Source organism: Neolamprologus brichardi, unplaced genomic scaffold, assembly GCF_056152115.1.
Source record: "Neolamprologus brichardi isolate AB-2024 unplaced genomic scaffold, ASM5615211v1 NODE_ptg000031l+_length_7269946_cov_1, whole genome shotgun sequence".
Taxonomy (NCBI): domain Eukaryota; kingdom Metazoa; phylum Chordata; class Actinopteri; order Cichliformes; family Cichlidae; genus Neolamprologus; species Neolamprologus brichardi.
The window spans coordinates 5309838-5335229 of NW_028270136.1; the positions used below are offsets into that span (position 1 = coordinate 5309838).

At 43.0% G+C, this 25392-nt stretch overlaps 2 protein-coding genes across 2 annotated transcripts in view; one reads left to right on the forward strand and one right to left on the reverse strand.

The window, feature by feature from the left end:
• Positions 1-2325: 2325 nt before the first annotated feature.
• Positions 2326-3463, reverse strand: tmem187 (transmembrane protein 187). The gene has a single exon (XM_006807502.3). The coding sequence runs from the start codon at positions 3368-3370 to the stop codon at positions 2588-2590; it is 783 nt and encodes a 260-aa protein (XP_006807565.1). The 5' UTR covers positions 3371-3463; the 3' UTR covers positions 2326-2587.
• Positions 3464-15367: 11904 nt separating this feature from the next.
• si:dkeyp-72e1.9 (syntaxin-binding protein 4) overlaps positions 15368-25392 on the forward strand; it is an 82812-nt gene continuing 72787 nt past the window's right edge. The window contains exon 1 of the mRNA XM_087837350.1: positions 15368-15653. Coding sequence (XP_087693476.1) covers positions 15511-15653 — 143 coding nt within the window. The 5' untranslated portion in view covers positions 15368-15510. The remainder of the gene's footprint in view (positions 15654-25392) is intronic.

Here is a 25392-nt window from a genome sequence, read left to right on the forward strand (position 1 = left end):
TACTTTTTGGGGGAAGTAATCAGTAATTAGTAACTGATTACTTTTTTCAAGTAATTTGACCAACACTGCCTGCAGAGGGAAGCTAGTTGAAGTCGTTCGGAGGCAGCTACTTCCTTTGTGGCGAGTGCAACAAAGAGCGCTGTGCGATCTCGTTCTCGAGTGTCTGCTTATCCAGCAGCTTCAGGAACATCTCTGACATTACTCTGCACTGAACATGTCTCCTGTTCTCACCTGGTACGAGTCTTTAACAGAGTAATCAATGACTTTGCCTTTGTAGGTTTGATATGGCTAATAAAGCTTCTAATTTACAGTAAATTCTCTGTAGAAATAACTTTGGTTATTAGGATAGTATGCAGATATAAAAATGGACAGTAGACACACGTATTTGATGGGCTGTCAGTTTAAGAAAATGACAGTAAAAGAAGAATTTAGAAAGATGTTGCAACTAACTGCACTTTGTGCTACAGGAACAAGAGGTAACCCGAAGTTAAATCTGCGCTGTCATCAACAAAAACCTGATGTTTCAGGATTGGTTGGGTGGAGCTGGGCTCCAGGCTATCATTGGCCACTTTCACTACTTTGTATTTCACCTTTAAATGTTTTTCTCGTGCCTTCTGTGGCATCATTCTTTTCAGCACAATCTCACGTCTGAATTTACAGTCATTGTTTCATTGACATGCTGTACTAACACTAATGATCTGAAACCACATAAAAACATAAAAACCGAGTAGGAAAAAGTTTTTTACTGTAAAAACCACACACATGTTTACTGAATTATCTTCATAACTTGAAATGCAAATATAAATTGTAGATTAAGTTAAATAGAAATAAAGTTATCTTTAACCATTTACCTAAAAATAATACATCTGGCATTTTTCTGTACAGCTATTTAAAAATACTACTGACACTAACATTAGAGAACGATTAGTTGTCACAATAAGACACCCCACAAATTATTTGTGCCAGTGCAAAAAACAGTTTGTCCACCACAACAGCACAGGAGAACAGCTGCTGTATCACTCCTGTGTTTACACTGCAGTCTGCCTTTGGTGGCTTTCCTCATTGTTCTGACACACAACTCATGACTACACTACACACTAACTACAGGCTAAACGTCACAAATCTCTCACAACTCAAAAGTCGCTGTCGACATCGCTCGCTCGCCGCCGTCCCAAAACTTTCCCCTTTTCCTAAATAACCAAATCACAGGTGTTACCATCATGGTCCACATTTACACCCCCGGAGGGTGAATAACAGTCACGCAATCAATCACCAGTGTGAGATGTGAAAAGGCTGAACCATTTTAAGTGGTGGTGGGGGGGTGCTATCTTATTTAACATTGACATATGCAAAACTAGGGTGGCACATGCTGCCCCTGTAGCTCCGCCCCTGTGAGGAGGGGTACCACCTACTGTGACATAATGGGAAAGCCTGAAAACAGAGCCGAACCGTGCCGAGTCGACCTGAGTACTAATGTTCTGTAAGTCACAGTCAGACTCAACACACAGACATGTACACTTTTCTTTATTTTAACTCAGACTGCACATGTGCACCACTGAACATTGTATGTAAGCAGGAATCCTTCACCCTCCTCCTGCAGAGCAGCTGAAGCTTAATGTCACATGTTTACTTCAGTTACACTGCAGGGGTCAGCTTTGGTCTCAAGACTCCACAAAAGTCTGGGGGGCTCTGCTAGTGGTCCTTTTCCTGAGAGCAGCGGTTTTCTTTGTTCTGTTCACTCGCATCATTCTGCTCATTTTTCTGTTATTAGTAGGAGTGGGGGAAAAAATGGATACTGTGTAGTATGGTGATATTTTGTTTGCTAATAATGTATCGATGCAGGGACAGCAGAAATCGATATTTTGTTACAAAAAGGTTTTTGTGCTCTGACTTCAGAGCATGTTGATCCTTTTTCTGAGCAAGAATCCTGACATTCCTTCACTGTCCAAATGTGTTTAACTTGTTTTTGGCAGCAATAAACATGACAGTTTACTTATTTTAATTTAAGACATGTTTTATTTTAATTAAGTTTAAAACTTTTTTATTTAATGTAAAATTATATTTTGTTTTAATTTACTTTCAAATTCTTCAGTTGCTGAAGGGGCTGCATAGTTTTCATAAACTGCATAGTTCAGAATAGCTATAATTGTACCAGATGGTTGATTCAGTTAAGTTGGACTAGACTGTAATACAAACCGTTCAGTTTGTCAACAATCAAACTGAAATGAGAGAAAGACTGAGTGTGAGACTTTGATATTAGAGAAAATGAATATTGATAAAGTTTACCTTTATGTACAGAATCTGAATATCACAAAATATTTAAAAAAAAATTGCAATAATATCGTATCATGGGATGTGTGGTGATTCCCACCTCTAGTTATTAGATACAGCTGATTGGAGCTAGAGCCAAGTGGCCGCAGCTGCTACTGTAGCTCAGGGAGGATCAATATTTATGTGGAACTAAAGTATTGAAGCTGAACAGAATCTGGAGTTGTGCTGAGATGAAGATGTGGTCTTGTGTGGAATGAGACAGAATGAAGTCCCAGCTGGAGGAAGCTGCTGGATGCTGCTGGATGCTGCGTGTCTGTCACTGCTGCTGCGGCTCCGTCTTGGCCCGCGCTCTGCTCGTCAGCCTGGTCAGGAAGCAGAAGCTGAAGTGGAACTGCAGCACGTCGCACACTTTGGACCAGAAGTGTCCGGTGAAGCGCTGAAACAGGCGGTACTGAGCCAGGTGGTGATCCAGCAGCTTCAGCAGCACGAAGCCTGCACACGACAGCAAAGCCAGCACGAGGTGTCTGCGCGTGCGCACATCTCCGTGCGTCCGCTGCACGTCGACCCCTTTGTACACCGCAAAGAGCACGTGACCTGCGAGCGCCGTGTCGAAGCCGCGTCGGTGCGCGATCGCCAGTCCGTAGCTGAGAACGGAGCCGAGCTCGAGCGTCGCCGCGTGCGACGCGCGCCATTCGGTCCGCCTCTGGATAAAGTCGATCCACACCGGCACCCACGCGAAGATCGGTAAAGTCAGCCACTGGTCGAGAACGGCGGGAGCGCGCCGCAGCATGGCCAGGCGCGTCCACTGCACGGGGCCGTAAAAGACGGCCATGAGGGCGAACACGTGCCTCAGGTAGCGGGCGCGCTCCGACTCAGCGTCGTCCCCGCGCCACAGCAGCCAGTACAGCCCCACGCACACGTAACCCACATTGACCACGCAGTTACAGGGCATCGCCAAGAACGCGGGCAGACCGTGGACCCGCCTCTCCGCGTAGTGCTCGGAGCTCAGGTCCACGTCGACGTCCGCGAACAGGCCGGTGTTCACCAGGCCGACACACAGCAGGAAGCCCACGGACACGTGCACCACGGCCCGCCTCATCGTCTCCGAACCTCCGCTCCGAGACTGGAACCAAAGGTCGTGTTTTTCCGCGTTTCAAAATCACGTGGTACAGAAACGGAAGGTTTGGATTGGCTGCCTTGATCTGGGCATGGGGCCGGCAGCCTCGAAACAGACGTTTACTGTCACGAGTGTCAGAAGCGTGGGTCAAAACACCCAGGTCACGTGACCACGACCAGACAAGGGTTAGGTTCCTGCTTCGTGTAGAGCCACGGATTCACCGGGCCTCGTCAGTGCTGAAGGACAGCTTTGGAAGGAAAACATCCTCAATATGTCTCATTATTATTATTATGTGGATTGTGAAGAAACATTATATAGATAACAGATTAATATCTTATTCTAATGATTACTGAGAGAACGTGAGACAGACTGCTGGGCGATCAACATTCATTCCTATTAGCAGAGAGAGAGAGAGCCACACACTGCTGTAACACCACCTCTGCTTTCAACATCAAATGTTATTTGGTGCTGCAGCTCGTGATGTGCAGATCAATACTAAAATATCGATTCCTCTGATACCAATCATTTATGTTCTAGAATCGATTCTCACATTAAAATATCGATATTTTAGTAATTTAGGGTAAATATATAGTTTATTGTTAACAGGAACACAGTGGTAAGAAACTATAACATTCGGATTGTCTACAATTGGAAGGAACTACGTCCTCTTCCACCTTTCATGTGTGAAACACGGCTGTATAACTGTGTGGCAGCCTCTGGCGTGCGCACTCACAACAATGGCTGAGCGTAAACAGAGTCATGTGTGGACGTATTTTACCTCCACAAACAGCCGAGACGTGGTTTGTGATACATGTGGCAAGAAAGTGAGGTGTTGTGGCAACATCACTGACCTCGTCAAACACCTCAGAGTAAATCATATCTCAGAATATGACGAGCGTATGTTCAGGCGAACTGAGGAGGAGGAGGAGGACAGGTGCTGCTAGGGCGAGACAGACGTCTCTCAGGGAGTCCTTTAGTGCTGCAGGCAACGTGTTCAACTAGCTTCAGTTTGTTTATTTCTATATGATGAACTCTGCATTATTAAGTGATAAGAACAAGTAATCTGATGTCCTGTAATCATAATGATTTGAGATACAATAAATAAATAAAAGTATTGGTATTGGATCAGTATCGTCGATACCACCCTTTTACTTGGTATCGGATTGGAAAGGAAATCAGTGGCATCGCTCATCACTAGACCCCCGACACACACACTGTGCCACCATAAGGAATATATGCACACTGTGAAAAGCTATAAAATAAATTAGACGCGACCCAATTCACATTACACATGAGTGTTTTCATTTCCTTTTTATTCCCACTGATGCTTCTGGTGCGAGTATCTCACAAACAGCAGGAGTTATGCAGGTTCACCATGACCAAAACTCCAGACTCACAGTAAAACATCACGCCAGCGTTACAAGGTACAAAATCCACAGCAGGATAAAATCAAAGTTTCTTTATAGGCTGCTCAGCAGAGGATCATTTAGACATGCATGCATTGGTCTGAATTTGCCCACAAATATGTGATAAACAGAAGGAAAACACATATAGTCTTTTCATTTAAATATATATGTTTAAATTAATAAAAAATGAAGTCTTATTCTATGCCAGCTTCTAGCTTTGCCTGAAAAACTCCTAGAAAGCTTAAAAGTCAACCAAACACGTGCAAAGTTTCACGTCTTTGACCAACAACAGCTGTAAAACTGTGGTTATTACAGGAAACTTCTCTGCATGCTTTACCTCATGCATCAGTTTGTTGTGAGCAACACAAATGTTAACAGAGATTTTCCTGGAGCACACTGAGCAGCACACTGCTGTCTTTAACAGTCTTTTTACTTTTCTTTCCTTGTTTGCACGACAATTTCTCCAAAACGTGATGATTGACAGAATGATGTCATTAAGATTCATCGAGTGTGTTTAGTTTTGATCTTCATGAATCCCACGCGAGCCTCATCCTGTGCCCTCATAGGTTGAGGCTTAACTCCTAATATCTGATAACAGAAGTACTGGAGTTAAGCTTAAGTAAAGATGAATGGACAATAAGACAAAGAGTCCAAGTTTAGTAACAATAGTTCATGTAAATATGGTATATATATGATCTGGAATCATGTGGTCAAACAGGAGCATTGTGACAAAGTTGGGATTGTGTGCTGGTCTCAGGAAAGTGTCAGAGTTTAAGTGGAGTAGTGGTATATGCTCCATAGAAATAATAAACTTGTTGATGTAGAAAATTTATAAAGATTTTTATTTTCAGTTCTAATTTGCTGCCAGTGTGTTTTAAATAGCAGGAACTGCAACTGCTAGAAGAGACCAGGCTGATTTATCTTCAGGAAGTATTCATTCAATAAAACGTCTCTTTGATCTGGACAAAAACAACTATATATCTCTGTCATTTGGCCGTGGGACATATTTTGCACAGAAGTACACAGAACCAGTTAGAGGGCTCATGGAAAATCAGAGCTACCGGCAGATTCCCTCGTCTCCAGTGTCTGAGGAAAAAAACGGCCTACAGTTTGTACCAATTTGTCACACTTCCGCTTGTTTAGAGGCCGAACCACATTTTAGCAAACCCGAGAAGTGTGCGGTTGGATGGAGGGAGGTACAGTGCCAGGGGTCCCTCTTTGGATGTGGGCGGGTGCACCCTCATATGAAGAAACCAACAGCCATTGCATCCTATCCATCTCCTAAAGCCAAAAACTTCGCAGCACTTACCAGCCCCTTGACTGCCCTCAGCTGAAATGGTGCCCCAGATCTGGTCCGGTGGACAGAGCAGAGCCAGGTGGCATTCGTGCAGGTGAAGAAACTCCCTGTGGGGAACCCCGGTGATATCTGGCCTTTTAAGTTCAAGGTGGTCCATAGGCCAGGGCTACAGATGGTCATGGCGGATTTCCTGTCCTGCTTGCGGGGGTGGGTAATAGGTTAGGTTGCTCTTTGGCCTGAGGCAGATGATGGGGGTATGTGGCAGGGTGTGATTTGTGGATCAGTTACAGGGGATGGGTGGAGCAGTGGGTTCAGGGGTGGTGTCGGGGGAGGCTGACCACCACAGATGATCTCCATCATCAACAGAAGGCAGCTGACTAGCTACACTAACAAAGACTGACAAAGAAATGGTGCAAATAAACATTCACTACTCTGCAATGCCAAGTTTGTCAGGTGCTTATGCTACATCTGCATTACTGTACACACATCATAATCAATCTCGTCCTTTTTTGCATGCTTCTAGAAGACGCTTTCCTGCATCCCTCCATGCCGACAGAGCTGACAGGGCTCCATGTGCAAAGCTCCCTCAGCCTTCCCAAAAGTTCCTGTTCTTCTGGACGTCTTCAGTGGGAGAAACATTTCGTCACTGCTCCAGGTGACTTCTTCAGTCTCAGCTAAATGGAAGGCTTCCAACCTTTTAAACAGTACATTTGCATAACGGTAATCATCTTCTGCTATTGCCTTTTTTATCTTTCTCCATCTGTGTCAAAAGTTAGCTCTGTCTTTTCTCTCCCTGTGAAATACAGCAGCTGCGCCTTTAGCTGCAACACACTGTGTGACAAACTGCACATAAACAGTTTGTGTGTTTGCTGCATCTGAAATTACCTGCCACTGAAAAGGCATTATTGCCTGTATGGTTGCTTGTTTTCTGTAGGGCTAGCTAGATGCTGAAGTACTGCAACCGAAACTTATGGACACCTGCAGTTGTTCTGGTGTTACTGCAAGAAAAATAAAAAAACCCTCTTTTTATGCGACATCCCCTGGTCATTATTACACAAACAAAAATGACTGATTGATACCTGAAAATTCTACTAAGTACAGTAACAAAGTATTTGTACTTTGTTGCTTCCCACCTCTGGGCAACACTTTGCGAAGATGACAATATTTAGATGCTTGGGAGAGCGTCAGTCTTTCCCTTATACGGTTGCCTACAGAAGAGTACTTCCGTTTGTAGCCATATGATCCTTGTGGCCACAAATGTAGTCGAGCCCTAGTGACTTTGATAGCATTCATAAAGAGGGACATTATTGTGAGACCTGAAAGCATCTGAGGATTCAAAAACACTTTGTGTGAAAGCTCTTTCCACTCCGCCATAATGATTGTCGGGAGAGAGAAGCTCATAATGAGAAGAGTGAGGATGATGATGGTGACTCTGAAGCTGAGGTAGCCAGCCTGACAATCATCCCTCCCCTACTGGCCTTAACCTTAAAGCAGAAAACTTACAAGCAGAAGTCTGGAAGCTTAAAAGTCTGCTTAGAAGAGTCACTGGAGCTGCAAAAGGGCTTCTTAGGGAGGGGCTGTATGATTAAGGCCTCTTTGACGATCCACATCCCCTGGAGAACCATAGTTATGGACAATGTTTCATGTCCAAGACCGGAGGGGCAAGAGGACTGAACAGCCTGATCTGTTTGGCAAGGTAAACGCCATTATGGTCCTTTACTTACTAGCAGTGGCGGTCCTAGCCCGTTTGGCGCCCTGGGCAAACACTCCCTCTGCATCATAATGTCTGGTGTTTTCATGTTTGTTGGTTTGTTTTTATTTTGTTTTATTTTGTGAGTTGGTTATTAGATGCTGCTCCAGCCAGCCAGAAAATCCCCTGCCGCCCCGCCCTCCCCTCCCTGTACCGCAAGCAGCAGGCGCACCTCGCAAATGGTGGGCTCCCTTACTGCCAGCAAATGGGCGATAGAAAACCGATCGGTGCCTATGCCATCCCTAGTATGCGCTGGCATGAGTACGAGCAATTTTATTTTATTTTTTTTGCCGATGCCCGGATGCCGCCCCCCACCACGATGCCGCCCCGGGCAACCGCCCGTGTCACCCGTATCAAAAACCGCTACTGCTTACTAGAACCTTTGCTGGAGCTGTGGAGGCAAACCTAGAAGATAATCAAAAAGAAACATTAGTTGACCTCCTCAGACAGTTCAGGTTCGCTGGCCAATTAGGCCACATGTCCTTGACAGAGCATATGATCAACATGGGAGATATGAGGCCTATTAAGCTCCCCTCATACCGTACCTCCCCAGCAAAACCCCCCAAAACCTTACTTTGGAAGGAGTCTTACTCAGTAGAACAGAGCTTAGATGAAGGTGAGGGGATTAGCTGAGTACTAAAGGCCTCAAAAGCCCTTCAAATGTCTACTCTGCTTCCTCTGACAAAAGTCTGGGCCTGCATAACCTTGGAGGCCCACCAGTCAATGGCCCCATTCATTCGTCAGCAGCAGTTCCCCTCTAGATTAGTGCACTTACTAACTAACTGGGTTAATTTTAGTTGCTTTGAAAACTAAGCCCCAAGGGTCTGTTACTTGTAAAAAGGTTAGAGTAGCCTATATTCATACTAGTGTAGAATAATACAAAGGTTTTTACATTTGTATGTTTCATAAAGAGTTAAAAAGTGAATGTCCTCAATTTAAGCTTCTTTAATCCGGGATATTTTATTAAAGCAATTTAGCTTTCCGTGAATCACTACCTTATTGTGGTGGAGGGGTTTGTGTGTCCCAGGGATCCCAGGGGCTATGTTGTCCGGGAGCTTTTGCCCCCTGGTAGGGTCTCCCATGGCAAATTGGTCCTGGGTGAGGGACCAGACAAAGAGCGATTCAGAAGACCCTTATGAGGAAAACATAGAGGGAACAGTTTACCCTGCGGGGTTACCGGAGCCCCGCCCTGGAGCCAGGCCCGGGGAGGGTGCCCGAGGGCGAGCGCCTGGTGGCCGGGCGTTAGTCCATGGGGCCCGGCCGGGCACAGCCCGAAAACGGGGCATGGGCCCATCCTCCCGCAGGACCACCACCCGCAGGAGGTGCCGTAGGGGTCGGGTGCATTGTGTGCCGGGCGGCGGCCAGGAGCGGAGGCCCTGGCGGAGTGATCCACAGCTACCAAGACTGGCAATTGGGACATGGAATGTCATCTCTCTAGTGGGGAAGGAGCCTGAGTTAGTGCGTGAGGTTGAGAGATACCGGCTAGATATAGTCGGGCTCACCTCAACGCATGGCTTGGGCTCTGGAACCAGTCTCCTGGAGTGATCTAGATAAAGTCGAGAAGGTACTTGGTCCAACAGCTCTGGCAGGGAGACAGGCAGGTGGAGGGCCACGATGAAGGGAAATAGGATGAAGGGTGAGTATTTTTCCCAATGTGAAGAGGTGACCATGCCTTCGCTTCAGTCTCACCTAACCTCTGGAATAACCTCCCTCATACTATTCGCGCGTCTGACTCGATCCAGACCTTTAATTCTCCATTGAAAACCCACCTTTTTAGCTTAGCCTTCCCAGCCTCCTAGAGCATGCCTTTTAAGTGTACCTTCTTGCCCTTCCCTTTTCCTCTCTTTTGCTTTTATTGATTTTATCATTAAGTCTTACTTGCTTATCTGCGTACTTGTATACTTGTATGCTCGGTTAAACAGTGCCTCCCACCTGCTAGCTCATCTGCTTTTGTACTTTACTACTGTTTTATTGGATTATGTGAAGCACTTTGGCTACCTCTGGTTTTAAATGTGCTTTACAATACTTTTGGGTAATGCCTACTTACTGGTGTTCGTGGACTATTGCTAAGTGGATTGAGGTATGTGCAGTTTGGGAGATGACAGCTCAAGTTAGTTAGTTACTAGTTAGTTACTCCTACAGAGGTTAACCATTCATCAGTGAACTGTTGTTCTCTCCATTCTTGGGTGAACCCCGTGCCTCAGTACGGCGAATCATCCACAAACAAATCTCAAAACAGCCACAGAAGCTCAGGGAGGTCAACTACTGTGACGGTACTGGGACATTTGACCCAGCGTTTTGTGTTTATTTTGTATTACTATTATTTTGTTGTTGTTATTATCATCCTTTGTTGTAGTTTATGCTGATTGTGCGTTTGGGTTTACACCCTTTGGTTCTTAAGAGGTTTGGTTTTGCGCTCCCTCTGTTTTGTGTCCGCCCATGTGTTCCCTCTGTTCTGTCTGTACCGCATCTCTGAGTCCAATCTGTACATTTCCTGTTTTATTTTGAAGGTCTGTGTCTTTTGTCAGTGTGTTCTGTTTGTGTTCTCCCTGTCTCGTCAGTGTAATCAGCGTCAGCCGTGTCTCCCAGCTGTTTCCACCTCTCTTATTTAGTGTCTGCGTCTTCCCCTGCTCGTTGTCACGTCGTACAATCAACCCATATGGAAAAGATATATAAATCTTATAAAGTTTGTATCTGTCTTGTGTGAAACTTTCATGAGTAAATTATATAAGCCTTATATGATTCATTATATGAAGCAAGCTAAAGCTGATGCAAGTCTTTTATAAGTTTTTCCTGTTTCTTTTCCATCCGGGAGCCTTCACTGTGTGTTCCCTTAACCTGTTTGCCTGCCCGTTAGTTTATGTTTTCCCAGTGTAGTTGTCTCCTGTTCGATCTGCAACTGGCAATAAAGCCGTTTGTTTTGAGTTTCACCTTTGCCTCCGTGAGTCCTTTTGGGTCCTTTTCCCTGCCTGCCTGCACATAGCCATGAAATCGTCAAAGACGCGAGAGTCTTCCATGTTGTGAACATTCAGGCCTTCTATTCCTGGGACTCAGCGCCTCTTTTGGGATGGCAACCTCCAGTCATCAAGGGCCCAGAGGAGATGGGAGCGGAGGCCCTCAACCCCCGTGGATAATTGACACCCCTTCAAGGATGTGCCTGTCTCCAATATTGGTTTCGTAATACTTAAAATGATGGCTGAAAAGTCACACGGAACTCACGATTCAGATTTTCGGATCTGCAGGTTGACTGACGCTGATAGCTCAATGATACAACGAAGAGGCTTCACCCTTCCAGGCTTCACCCTGCTAGGAATGGGTTACAATTGGAATGTTCTCAAAACGACTTCATATCATTCATGAGCAGTGTTGGTCAAGTTACTTGAAAAAAGTAATCAGTAATTAATTACTGATTACTTCCCCAAAAAAGTAATCCCGTTACTTTACTGATTACTTATTTTCAAAAGTAATTAATTACTTAGTTACTTAGTTACTTTTTAAAAACATGATTTACAACCTGAATAGGTGATAAACCGATAGATCTTTCAGCCCAATTCTACTTTTTCTACATAATCATCATACAAAATGTAATCAAATGGAAAAGTCTCTTTTTAAAACTTGTTTTGTTAGTTTTAATCTTTTAACTTTATGCATCAAGCAAAATTTTAATTATATGCACCATTCTCTGACTTGAAGAAATTAGTTTAACATTTAAACCTATTTTCTGCACATACCAGCACATAATATATATATATATATATATATATATATATATATATATATATATTTTTTTTTTAAATTTATTTATTTTTTTGTGTTTACACTCACTCTTTCAGATGCAAGTAAAACACAGCAGAAAATAAATAAAGTCAAAGACTAGCGGTCCTTTTGCTCTATTTTCACCTGTAAAGCAGGAGTAGAGTAGGCGGAGGTTTATCCTGGTGCAGGTGTGCCGCAGCGGTCAGTGGAAGGATACGGCAGTTTCTCTGTGAGTTTCCCATTACGTCGTAGCTACTCGGTGCTTGCTTGGAAGTTTAGGGGTTTTTTTCGCTGTAAAAAGAAGTTTTCTTCCCACGCACAACGGACACTAATGTTTTTGTCACTTTTTAGGGAATCAAACTCAAAGTAAGGTCAGTACTTCCACGCTTTAAACGCTGCACGCTGTTGATCTGCACACAGCTGTTGTCACGAACATCACACTCGCTTACGTCACTGTCATGAGACATTCTCGCAAGAAAATCACGGTTTTAGTAACGCAGTAACGCAGCGTTCCTACGGGAAAGTAACGGTAATCTAATTACCGTTTTTGCAATAGTAATCCCTTACTTTACTCGTTACTTGAAAAAAGTAATCGGATTACAGTAACGCGTTACAAGTAACGCGTTACTGCCCATCTCTGTTCATGAGAGATATGTTTGTCCTATACTTGAGAGGTTACAGGCCAACAAATTATTTATAACTGTCTAAATTCCCACATTCACTTTTTGTCACAACACTGGTGTTTAAGCTTGTACTTGTGTTTGTGGAGGTACTGAAACAGTAGCTTTTTTATGCATAAGTTTAGGTTGCATGTATAGTAGGGCTGCCACAAACGATTATCTTGATAGTCGACTAGTCACCAATTATTTTTGCGATTAGTCGACTAATCAGATCATCATCCATTGGACGTAAACGTACAGCTTATTGCACCAGCAGCATCTGCTCTTATATAACTATCATTAGCTTACAGCTTTAAGTGTTTAAGGTATGTGCTAACTAAAAATAAAGACAAGATGATAGTTTATTAAATTTTAATGAAATTTTCAGATTGTTTCGGTGAAGTTTAATAAACTCCTTGCTATCTAAAATATAACAGGACACCGGAGTAAATTCTCGAGCATCTCACACTTCTGATAATCAGCTGTCTGCTTGACGTTTATTCAGCTGTGTAAAAACTATAACTTTAATCTCAGCCAAACTGATTTACTCAGGAACAAATAAAATACTGAAAAAAGCCAAACAATAACATTTTTAAGTTATCTAAGTGACTTATATATCATGTTTAACCTGAGTAGCGAAAGACGGCGGTGGGTTTGAAAACGATTTGCCGGGAGTCCGGTGTTCTCACGGCTCTAGTTAGCCTAGCCCCCGGCTAGCTATCGAGCTAGTGGGTAACAGACGTCTCCGAAAACGTCGGAGCGCTTTTGAAAATATGTGGTGTCTTGATAAACTGAGCAGATATTTGAGGTTTACACAGCTACATTCTCGCCTGAAAATATGTTAAACGTTTATTTTGTGACCCAGAAAGAATAATAAGAGTAATATTAAAACTAACTAGCTGCCGCCATTGTTGGAAACTGAGCTGGGCTGCGCTATGAATTCTGGGACACAGCTTCTTCTTCGGGGTTTAACAGCAGCTGGCATCCTTGCACATGCAGTGCTGCCATCTTCTGTTTCAGTCCGGTATTACACTCTTAAATCCTACTACTTATTCCTGCGTCTTTTGTGATCTTACAAAGCTTCAAACGACGCGTCGACTATTAAATCAGTCATCGATGATTTTGATAGTCGACGTAATCGTGACTAGTCGACTAATCGTGGCAGCCCTACTGTTACAGCACATTTTATATGACATTACTGTACTTTAGATTATTTATTTATTTTTGTATTTGAGAAAATGTTTTATTTAAACAATTACATTTTAAATGGCATGTAACTACAATGAAATGGTTTCATTTTTGACACATGCTGTATAAACTATTAAAACACTGCAGTTTCTAAAATGCAAACCACCGAGCAGTTCATTTTGAAAGACCTGTGTTTTTTCTATCTTGAATATATATTATCGTCATATATGGGTTTATGTTAGCCAAGGTGTACGGCAGCTTTACGTCATCTGCAGTAACTTTACAGCAGTAGCTGTTCAGCGGTGAATGTAGCCGTTTTCAGGGTTGTTGTGTTTTGACTGGTGAGTGCTCACTGCACGCTCAATAAAGCAACGTTGTAACAAAAAGTAACGCCTGATCGTTCTACAATTATTGCTTATTAATAAGTCGAAAGTATTTTTTGCAGTTACTCGAATAATCGATGGAATAATTGGTAGAATACTTGATTACTAAAACAATTTGATAGCGTCAGCCCTAATTTCCAGGATATTTGCACTTTCTTTGATGTTGTAAAAGAGACACTGCTCTAACCTTAAAACATAAATAAAAAATACATACATTTTTGAACCGAATGGTGCAAATCTAAACCACGCAATAATTCAGCTTCATACATCTTTTTTTGGACTGCCTTTGTTAAGGCTTTCTAAAAGTAAAAGAGAGTCAACGCTCATGTATTCTGTGCATAATTTGACTGCTGTCAGCTGGTCCAGTCGGCTAGCCCACTTTTCCCGTCAACGGCGACCCAACAACTTTTCCTAAGCAGCGTCACTGCTGCAGGGGTCGAACCCACTCACAGAGGCAGGACAGCAGACAGACGGGCTGCGGTCAGTCAGCAGGAAAAGCCCCACCTGTCCACACCACTGATGTGAGGGGGTGAGTGCTGACACAGCCCCACAGTCAGCGCACGGACCGCAGGCTCACACTGAGGAGAGCATGTCTCTGCTGAAGCAGCGCGGCAGGGAGCTCGAGCGCTTCGATGGACTGTCGCTCATTTACTGGTACGTGAACAAGCGCGTGCGCCCGGCACGGACTAGAGAGCGGGCGCTTTGCGCCTCTTCTGTGCGCAGAGTACGGTAGGAGACGCGCACGTTCAATCTCACACTGGAACGAACGCGTCACTAAAATGTGAAGACAGCGACAGTTTTGTCCTGTGTTCATACATCATTACTGATCGGTTACGTGACTTTGACGTGAATCTAACTTTCCAACAATAAATTCCAGAAAAGGTCGCGAGAACTTGAAAAGCCAGCTTTGAGGTCAAAGTCACAGACTTGTCAGGGGCAGAGAAGGTAAGAAAAGCTGTTGTTTTCAGAATAACATGAAATCACCACGGTCCTCTTCATGGATGCTTCTCATTAAATGGAGTTTTCCTGAAATAATCCTAAATTACTGTAGAAGCATGATTTGATTTGGTCCTCCAGCTAAGTGTTGGTCGTGTGACCAGGTAGAGCCATCCTGCCAGTCTAACAGATGCTTCCTTGAACAAAATCCTCACATTTGATCCTTCCTCCATATATTTGTGATTTAATAATCCCACGTTTATCTCTTAATTAAAGCCTTAATAAACAGCTGAAATAAACAGGTAAACAGCCAAAGCAGACACTAACAACATGTACTCTGTGTTTCGGTGAAGTATGAGAGCATGCATGAGGTGACAGTGACGGTTTTATTTCCTTTGTCAGATGCAGTGTCATACTGGACTACACTGATACAACATTCCAAATAAAAAGGACCTTTAGCATTTTCCTGAGTTTTCCAAAGGAAAGCAGATAAATATATCTATCGGGTCCTGTTTGTGGAGGACGTGGTGCAGAGAGGAACGGTTCATTTTGTGCTTGTGTTATGTCCCGAGGGAAGGAGTCAGTCAGCTAAATGTGTTTGCTGAGTGGACATTGAAGCTGGATCAGCTGGAACGCTTAAATGCAAGCTGAAGGGAGGTGATAGAACGCTGCTGTGGGCCCCCCACTCTGGATCACACCCATCTTTAGCTAGTTTCTCCAAAACAGAGCCTCCCTCGAGTTTCCCTCATGATTCTCTCCTCTCAGAAGCTGCCCGAGCTCTGGGACTACTTTCTGATTTATGTCTCAGGAGCACTAGAGTTTAACCCTGACAGCGAAGACATAGATTTGGGACTGTTTCCTCTCAGGATGAACCCCACCATTAAGACCAGGTAGGTGACGCTCAGAGGAAGTATTCACAGAAGCAGAATCGTGCAGGGAAAACGCTTCACATTGCTCCCACGACAGAGTCCGGTCAGTCTGGGTTGCTTGGAAATTAATTCATGTTAAAAGGAAACAAGTGAGGATTTAAGTCATCATAATAATATAAATCTACAGGGATAGTCTGTGAAAAGTACGTGTTTCTTTAGACAAGCGTATGAAAATTGTGTATTTTGGGACAACTGTCACTGAGCAGCTGGTTAGAGCTTTGGTCTTCAGCTGGACACATGTGCATGTACTTTAGCGTGTACAGACAGTGCACATGTAGTTTTGGTGAGCACCGTGGCTGTGTAGCTTGCTCTGCTCCTTTTTCACACATGTGATTATGTGACAGTAATCATCAGTCATCATCATCGTCTCCTTTGTGTGACCAGGTTTCATTTCTCGTAGCTGCAGGAATGCAAGAAGGACGGCAGCTCTGGCTTCATTGGAAACAAACCCTCTGTCTGCTCGGTTATCACAGACATGAGAGTGCTTATGTAACAGCAGCTGCTGTAATCTTGTTGGTTGTGCATGAGTTTGCACACATTTGGTCAATTCTGTTTATAAAGTTATGAAGTAAGAAGAACATCATTAACGTTGGTTGTTAAGACATCAGCAGTCTGCTGTCTTTGTGACATAACTGCTGCTACCAGCAGGTTCAGTCATGCAGGCGAAAGTGCTGAGTGCTGAAGTGCTTGTGGAGAGTAATCAGATTACCTATCGACATCGGTGCTTTAATTAAATTCCAGTTGTATTCTCTTACTGTGTGAAGCTTGTGTCTTGTTAAGAGTAGCACATGGAGCGTAGATCACACTGCTGAGCACAAAAGGAATCTTTGATACTGTTTCTCTTGACACATGAACATCCAGCTGGTTCAGATATCACAATGTCTGCCTCTCTGATGTAATGCAACGGGGCTTTACTTGTAGCTACAACAGGTTTGTATTGTTATCCTTTTTTTAATCAGGTGACTCAAACCTTTTTTTATCAGGTGACTCAAACCTTTTTTTATCAGGTGACTCAAACCTTTTTTTATCAGGTGACTCAAACCTTTTTTTAATCAGGTGACTCAAACCTTTTTTTTATCAGGTGACTCAAACCTTTTTTTATCAGGTGACTCAAACCTTTTTTTATCAGGTGACTCAAACCTTTTTTTTATCAGGTGACTCAAACCTTTTTTTTATCAGGTGACTCAAACCTTTTTTTATCAGGTGACTCAAACCTTTTTTTCAGTAGTAAAAAAAAGTGTTTGAGTCCCGTTAAAGACTTTCCTGACACAGAAGCAGGCAGAGGTGTGATTGTTAAGGTAGTTTCATTTTTAATTGTCTGGATATTGTGGAAACTTGTGGAAAGAGGAGATGGACTTAAAAAATCCTGGAAAAGATGAAAAGACTATCTTTCATCTCTGAAAAATAGAGATAATACGTCCAATATTAGATTATACATGGAAACATAAATGCCTCCCTGCTCAGTGAGAAGTGCAGGTCTCTCTCTCAGTTCTTCATTCGTTGTTGTTTGGGGGGAACGATGGTTTCACAGTCGTGTACTGTGAGTTCAGACATTCACTTCCAGTTTGGATTCAGGAGACAAGCGCCCTCTTTACTTTTAAAACTTTCCTTTTTGATAAAGCATATAGTTAGGGCTGAATCACGTGACCTTAAATCCTTCCTTAGTTACGCTGCACCGTGTAGGCTTCTGCAGGTTCTCATGATGCACTGAGTGTATCTTCTTCACTCACCTTATTAAACAACTCTGCCTTTAATAATTAGTTATTATAAATCTCTGGCTCGTTTCCACAGTCTGTCTTTGTGCTGTTCTCCCCTCACCCTCACTGAGTTGCAGCAGGTGGGTCTGTCAGAGGTTTCTTGCTATAATTTCAGAACTGCAGGTGCTGGAAACATGTTGATGATGATATTCATACAGTTGTTGTAGTTTCACTACATGTCAGGGCCATGTGAGTACAGTGAACATCGTCATGTTCCTGAAACCAGTTTGACATGATATGGGATTTGTAACATGGTGTGTTCTCCTGCTGGAAGAAGATGATACACTGTCAGCAGCAACACTCAGGTCGGACTGTGGAATGTAAACAACGCTTCGTTGGACAAAGTGTGCCAAGAAAATGCTTTAAACCTTTAAGACCTACCATAAAAACAAGTCTGCCAGAGCTTACTTTATATTTTTACATGCTGTGGAGCCATTTTTGGGAGCATTTCAAGTTGCTATACATCAAAACAACTGTTATAGCCCATATTTTAATAATATGTCTGCATTAAGTCCATAGTAACTACATTAATTGCAAAAAAGTGCAATAAACTACAAAAAAATTGAAAATCGTTTTTGTTTTTTTTACATATATTTCTACTTGGAGAAATTTAAGAGGCTTATCCCTCAAAACTGTAAATACAAAAAAGTTGCAAAAAATAGTTTCCCACCACAGGAAATTTATTTTGAGTGTCTTCATAGTTTTATTTTTGAGATACAGCAATTTTTATATACTGCAGGAAAAACGAAAAACAATCCTATGATGCAAATTTGCAAAGAAAAATATAGGGAAATAGGTTCGATCCCCAGCTCTCTCTGTCCTGGTCGTTGTGTTCTTGGGCAACACACTTCACCACCTACTGGTGTTGGCCAGAGGGGCCGATGGCACGATATGGCAGCCTCGCTTCTGTCAGTCTGCCCCAGGGCAGCTGTGGCTACAACTGTAGCTGCCTCCACCAGTGTGTGAATGTGAGAGTGAATGAATAGTGGCATTGTAAAGCACTTTGGGTGCCTTGAAAAGCGCTTTATAAATGCAATCCATTATTATTATCAATGGTACTAAGAGTAGCTGTAGATAATATTACATCTGTGAAAACTACAAACAGAACTACAGAAGTTAACTCAGAATAAATAAAAGTCTGGCTTTTTGGAAGAAAAATAGGTGCAAGATGCTGATGATGTTGAATATCATGTATTCAAATAAAACCTTCAGGACTTATTTGATCATTAAGTTGTCTCGTTTTACAAAAGCTGTTGGTTAACCTTTGTATGTAGTTCTGTGTTGTTTGTTTGACCTTCAACCTGTTTCCACTGTGAGTTTGACCCCCGGCTGTGACAGGTGTGACTGGATGCACTTTGACAGGTTTCGCAACTCCTGTCCTGTGGATTCAGGCCTGTGCTGGCAGCAGACATCACTGTGACAAAGGAAACAACGTGCTCTCATTTAGTCACCTGGTCTTATCATCTGTGTCTGACACACACGTGTCCTTCATTCACTCTTGTGTCAAGGTCATTATATTGAACACAGCATGGCAGCTCATAACTGTGTTGGAGCTTCACGTCTGTTTTTGGTGTCGTGCAGCTCTCTTTTTACAAGGTAAATCACCGTGGTAACGTAGCTGAACAAGTTATGCTCAGAGCATAAAAAGCTCTGCTTCTTTTATTTACAGTGTGCTTTAAGTGCATAATTGCCATTTATATATGGAAACTGTTGAGTGGTCCCTAAAAGACATAATAGATTCAGAAATGTACTAAATATACATATGTATACATATACATACACATAGGCTTCTTAACTGCAGAAAGTGTTGCTTTTTTATAATAGATTCCCATAATCCTTTGATAATGTGTCTGAGTGGAGTAGATGGTGCTCAGGTCACTGATGAGAAATTAGATGCAAATCAAATGCCCTCTTTTATGTGAGCATTCTCAGAGCAGGAAGTAGGAAACCTGGGACGCAAAGGAACCAACATTAGAAGAAGACCGAGAGGGGAACACTGAGGTTGGTAGAAACAACAGGAATCACAATGAAATCAAAGCAGCTGTGAAAGTCAAGAAGACTAAAACTCCTAATGCAGAACTCAAGACAAGAAGACAAAAATACACCAAACACAAAAATCCAAACTTTGGCACAAGGAACAACGAAAAAACCCAAATATCTTAACTCAAGTTAGCTTAACTTTTCTCCATTTATTGTGACTTTTTGCTTTCTCGTCAGTTTAGTTTCAGAGCTGCACCCATCAAGTTCCAGCCTCCGTAGTCCGGCCGGTCAGCCTCCCATATCTGTAGTTAGGAATCCATGTGTTTCATTCATATATAACACACACAGCAGCACGGGCAAGCAGCCATACACACTCAAAGCCAGACATCAACCTCATGTTAGCGTTAAACGTAAAATACCATCAAACATTGATAATAATACTAATACTTAGGGATGGTATCAAAAACCGGTTCTAGTTGAGAACCGGTTCCCAGTGTTTCAATTCCTTGGAATTTTTTGCCATTTTTGCAAACGATTCCCTTATCGATTCCAGTCGCCCCGAATGACGTCACCACGTTGCGGAGCGTCATTTACCTGGCAGGAAACACGGCGCCTAAGCTCAACGCTCAAAAGTTTGGTTTTACTTTACGAGAACGGATGACAACAGGACAACTTGCAATACTTGAAAAGTAGATATTTCATTTAAGGGAGGAAACACTACGAATATGCAAAAGCATTTGCTCACAAACACGCGATGACCTTAAATGAATGTCGTGTTTTTAATTCCGGACTCGTGAATCTCAACCCAGCAGCAGCGGTAACGTTTGCACGTCCTCTCCCGTTAATGCGGCAGGTAAATAATCAACTAACAGTGCAGATTATGTTAGCGCGATCTGCCTTATTACAAAACCTGCCATTACTGTGCGTTTAGGTGACCATGATGAGACAGAGTCTGGCTCAGATGCTGGCAGTTCTCGCTGCAGTCTACCGTAGCGTCTCCTTTCAGGTCAGGATAGACGAATGTCACCGAGCAGTGACTAAGTTTGTGGTCAAAGGCTTGCAGCCGTTTGCCACAGCAGATGATTTTCAGTAAGTGAATGTGTTTAATTGTAGGCAGGGACATTACTGGATATTCTTGTGTAATTGCTACAGAATAATTGATGTTATACTTTGTTATTGCTACAGAAGAATATTTATTTCATTATTTTACATTTACAGTTTTTTTCCTGGGGACCCTGTGACACCCCATTGAAGAGCCGTAGGCTGTGGATCTCTTAAGATCTCACTGTTGGGTTTGTAAGGCCATGTTACTCCTAAATTTCTATCTTGTTCAGAGAGAAGATATAAAACAAAGTTCTGAGCTAATCGACCTTAGTGTTCTCCTTTTTAAAAAAGAATCGATAAAAGAATCGTAATCGTGAAAATCTTATCAATACCATCCCAACTAATACTACTAATAATAATACATTTTATTTGAGGGTGCCAAAACCCAAGGTCACCTTAGAAAGAGAAAAGACATCAATAAAACAGTAGATTAAAATAGATTCTAATAAATTAAAATACAGAAACAACAAAATAAAAAAACACAATTTGACAGCAAGTAAAATCTGTATTAAAGCGAGTAAGCCAGTTAATGGACCTCACAGTACCCTATCACCCCTGTAGAGCACTTTGCACTATGTGTTTAAACACTGCTCTGCATTTGATCATTAGTTTAATCTCTGGCTGCCTCTCCTCACTCCTAATCAGTCATGGCAGATTGCTCCTCACTGAGTCTGGTTCTGCTGGAGGTTCCTTCCTGTTAAAAGAGAGTTTTTTCTTCCCACTGTCGCCAACGTGCTCTTAGGGCTTCATATGATTCTGCAGGTTTTCTCTGTTTTCTCTTGATCATTGTAGGGTCTTTACCTTACAATAGAAAGCTCCTTGAGGCGAGTGTGGTTGTGATTTGGTTCTATACAAGTACAATTGAATTGAATAAGTTTCTTCTATCAGCCGTATGCTCCTGTTGACTGATGGCTCTATATAATGGAAAACCAGCATGTCTTCTTGTTGCTGTTGTGGAAACGTGAAAAAGGTGTACAGGTGTCCCACTTTATGTGGGACTGAACGTTTTTATCTCTTGTCCCCCTGCCACACATTGAGATAGCGTACCAGATATCACCATATTTAATGAGCATTAATAACACGTCCCCCACACGTAGTTTGGCCTACACAGTGTGTTTACTTTTAAACAATGTGTGGATGTCTGTGAAGGTTCTCAGTCATCCAGGTCATAGAAGTCTAAGGAGCTTGCAAAGAAAAGCGTCTGGACTTCTTTAAGTTACTTGAAGACATTTCACCTTCATCCGAGAAGCTCCCAAACAGCCACTTCACAAGCACATGGCACAACACAGAAGAGCCACCTCCACAGGACAAGATTCAGCTGTCCATCTGCATCTAAAGGTCAAAGGTCACTCTTTGAGGATGCCAATGTTCACATTTTGGACAGAGAGGACAGATGGTTTGAAAGAGTGAAAGAAGCATCTATGTCCACTGTGAGTGACCATCTTTGAACAGAGGCGGTGGTTTACGACACCAACTCTCTGCCATCTATAATCCAGTTTTGAGATCCCTCCCCAGACGCCTTAACACCCACTCACACCCTGGGCCATCTGACCTCAGGAAATCACATGATAAGGTGGGGCCAGGTTTCACAATGAGCTCACCTGAAACTCTGGCTGATTGGGACCCACACCCAGTTTCACACCTTGGCTCAGGCGATTAGAGGATCATCAGGGGGTCCTTTTGTCCCTCTGTGGGGGGAAACTCCCACTAGGTTTATATCTGGGACTCTCCACCATTTGACCTTAGAACTGAAGAAGCTTCTCGGATGAAGGTGAAACATCTTCAAGTAACTTAAAGAAGTCCAGACGCTTTTCTTTGCAAGCTCCTTAGACTATGGGGATGAATATCGCAGAAAGAGTCACTGAGAGCTGAGAGTGAAACGCCTCGAGGTTCTCTTAGGGCCACGTTGTAGGTGTTGTGACAGCGGCGTGCACGCCACTCAACTGCACAAACATATACACAGTGTTGGGGAGTAACGCAATACATGTACCGCCGTTACGTATTTAAAATACAAAATATGAGTAACTGCAGTAGCTGTTTTAGATACGGGCGACACGGGCAGTTGCCCGGGGCGGCATCGTAGTGGGGGGCGGCATCATGGGCATCGGTAAAAAAAAAAAAATGCTTGTACTCATGCTGCCCCGACATCATGCGAGCCCATATTGGGAATGGCACAGGCACCGATCGATTTTCTATCGCCCATTTGCTGGGAGTAAGGGCGCCCTCCGTTTGCGAGGTGCGCCTGCTGCTTGTGGCACTGGGAGGAGAGGGCGGGGCGGCGGGGATTCTCTGGCTGGCTGGAGCAGCAAAAATTACCAACTCGCAAAGTAAAACAAAATAAAAACAAACTAACAGAGACGAAAACACCAGACATCATGATACAGACTTATAATTTGCACCGATGTTTTTTCGAAATTCTGTATGCAAGTGAGCGAGAGCCCTCAGTGCGCCTGCTCGCTGCTGAAGTCAAAGTAAACTTTATTGTCATCTCTGCTACATACAGTCCAGTATAGAGAGACGAGACGACGAGGCTCCAGTTACAACAGTGCAAGTAAACAAACAATAAATATTTAAGAGTAAAAAAAATAAATATACACTTTAGGACTCGGGGTAAAGGGATCAATAACAATTTAAAATGTATATTTTATATTTTGTTTATTTAAAGTCTCACACACAACCCGTTTTTAAAGTTTAAAAAAAGAGAAAAGAAGAGGAGTGTAGCGACTTCCACAGTCGCTAGAGGCCGGGGACTGAGCCTGTCTATTTGCCTGTCAACTTTATGCAATAATGCGAGAGGTGGAATTGCTTGCTTGTTTATTAAAGTGCTTGAAAAGTTTACAGAGCAATGTGATCGGCTCAAACTCTTAAAACATCACAGGCTCTAATGCAACAAGGGGAAACTCGTTGTGCTGCGGTCAACAAAAACTACGGCTACCCAGCCCTCCTCTCTGTCAAAATCAAACCAGTGAAAGACAGACTGACAACGCCCTCTTAATGTCGCCGCTAGCACCCACATGACTCCTCTTACACATTACCATAGCAACCAAACAAATAAAAACCCAGTGATCCTTAAAATTCAATACATTTAATTATGACTCCTACAAGGAGGAACGAGCAAAAGACACAGGTAAGCAGATGTGTCATTGGATAATGGCAGGTCATCCTGAACCAATCAGAATCAGAATACTTTCTTAATCCCTAAGGAAATTATGTGGGTTACAGTTCCTCCAAGAAGAAATGGTACAAATAGTAACAGTAACAGACTAAACTCCAAACAATATATACAATAATATAAAATTAATTAGTAAGTGTCAATTGTTGATTTGTCCTGTTCTCACTGTATGACGAAGTATGATATCTGTCTAGTAGCCGTTTGCATACTATGCATACTCTCTCCCTCTTCAAATGTATGTGTGTGTGTGTGTGTATGGGGGGGGGGGCGCCAGAGGGGGTGTTCGCCCAGGGCGCCTAACAGGCTAGGACCGCCACTGAGTAACTGTATTCCGTTACAGTTACCGTTTAAAAAGGTGGTATTTAGAATACAGTTACTTTGTTGAAATAAATGGATTACACGGCGGTACTTCCCTGTTTCATATTGTGGCGGGTCAGGACTGTTTGGGTTTTGTTTGACAGCTACGTTCTGTTGTTCCAGGCAGCGGCGTTACGGTTGCCATGGTTACAGGGTGACGCTCTCTCTCTCTGCGTGTTTCCTGGGTGAGAGAGGCCTTTTTGTTGTTGTTGTGCTAAGCTAACAGGCAGAATGCTACAGGTATAGCTCTAAAGAATGTAGCATCATGGGCAGTGTAGTCCGTGCTGCAGGGAGAATGGACTGCCATACCCGTTATGTGTCTGTGAGCGAGGGAGGGAGAAAAAGGAAAAGTACGAGCTGTCATCGAGCAGAAACGGGAGCTGGAAGCATGTAAATATAATAATAACCACTGCAGCCAAGAAGAGAGCCTGACGAGCCCAGCTGTAAGTAAGCTATTAAGACTCGACTGTACACCGTGTTCATGTTTTCCTCCAAAAACAATAAGTTCTGTTGGAGCAGCCTTTCAACGCCTCTCTCTGTCTCTGCTAGCAAAGTTGACCCAGACAACAAAGTAAAGCTAGTTTTCAGCTACGAGCCGACACAGAACCCACCGTATTAGCCAGAGGTCCCTTTACTACGGTTCGGAGCCGCGGACCTTCAGTAACAGTAATAAATCACAGCAATAGTACATTCATGTAGTTGTAAACAGCATGATAATATATTAAGTAATCCAAAGTATTCAGAATACGTTACTCTCATTGAGTAACGTAACAGAATACGTTACAGAATACATTTTGGGGCATGTAATCTGTAATCTGTAGTGGGATACATTTTAAAAGTAACCTTCCCAACACTGCATATACATCAGTAATGGGATCCTTCCACACTTTGATCTTCCAGAAAATGCAGTGCAGCTCCCTTCCTGTAGGGGGCAGCATTGTAACTGGAAATGCTTGACAAGGATCAACCATGCTTTTAGTTTTCCTTGTCTCTTTCTGTTACAAACACTCGTGCTGTCTCTCTCACGCTGTCTCTTATACACATACACACATGCACACATGCACACATGCACACATGCACATGCCATCACGATAACAAAAGATGTACAAACATGTGTGGAGGAGCACGGATGTCTCTCAGTGATTGGGTCCAGCCTGTTTGATTTCTCCGTGTGGATTGGATAATCTCCTAATCTGATAATGACCCACTGTGGGGATTTAGTGATTAAAGTTCCGAGGCAAATGGTTGTTGCCATGGCAAAAGGAGATGAAACTGCTTGTGTGGCTGCACAGAGCTGTCACATGTAATGTTGCATGGACATTAACACACG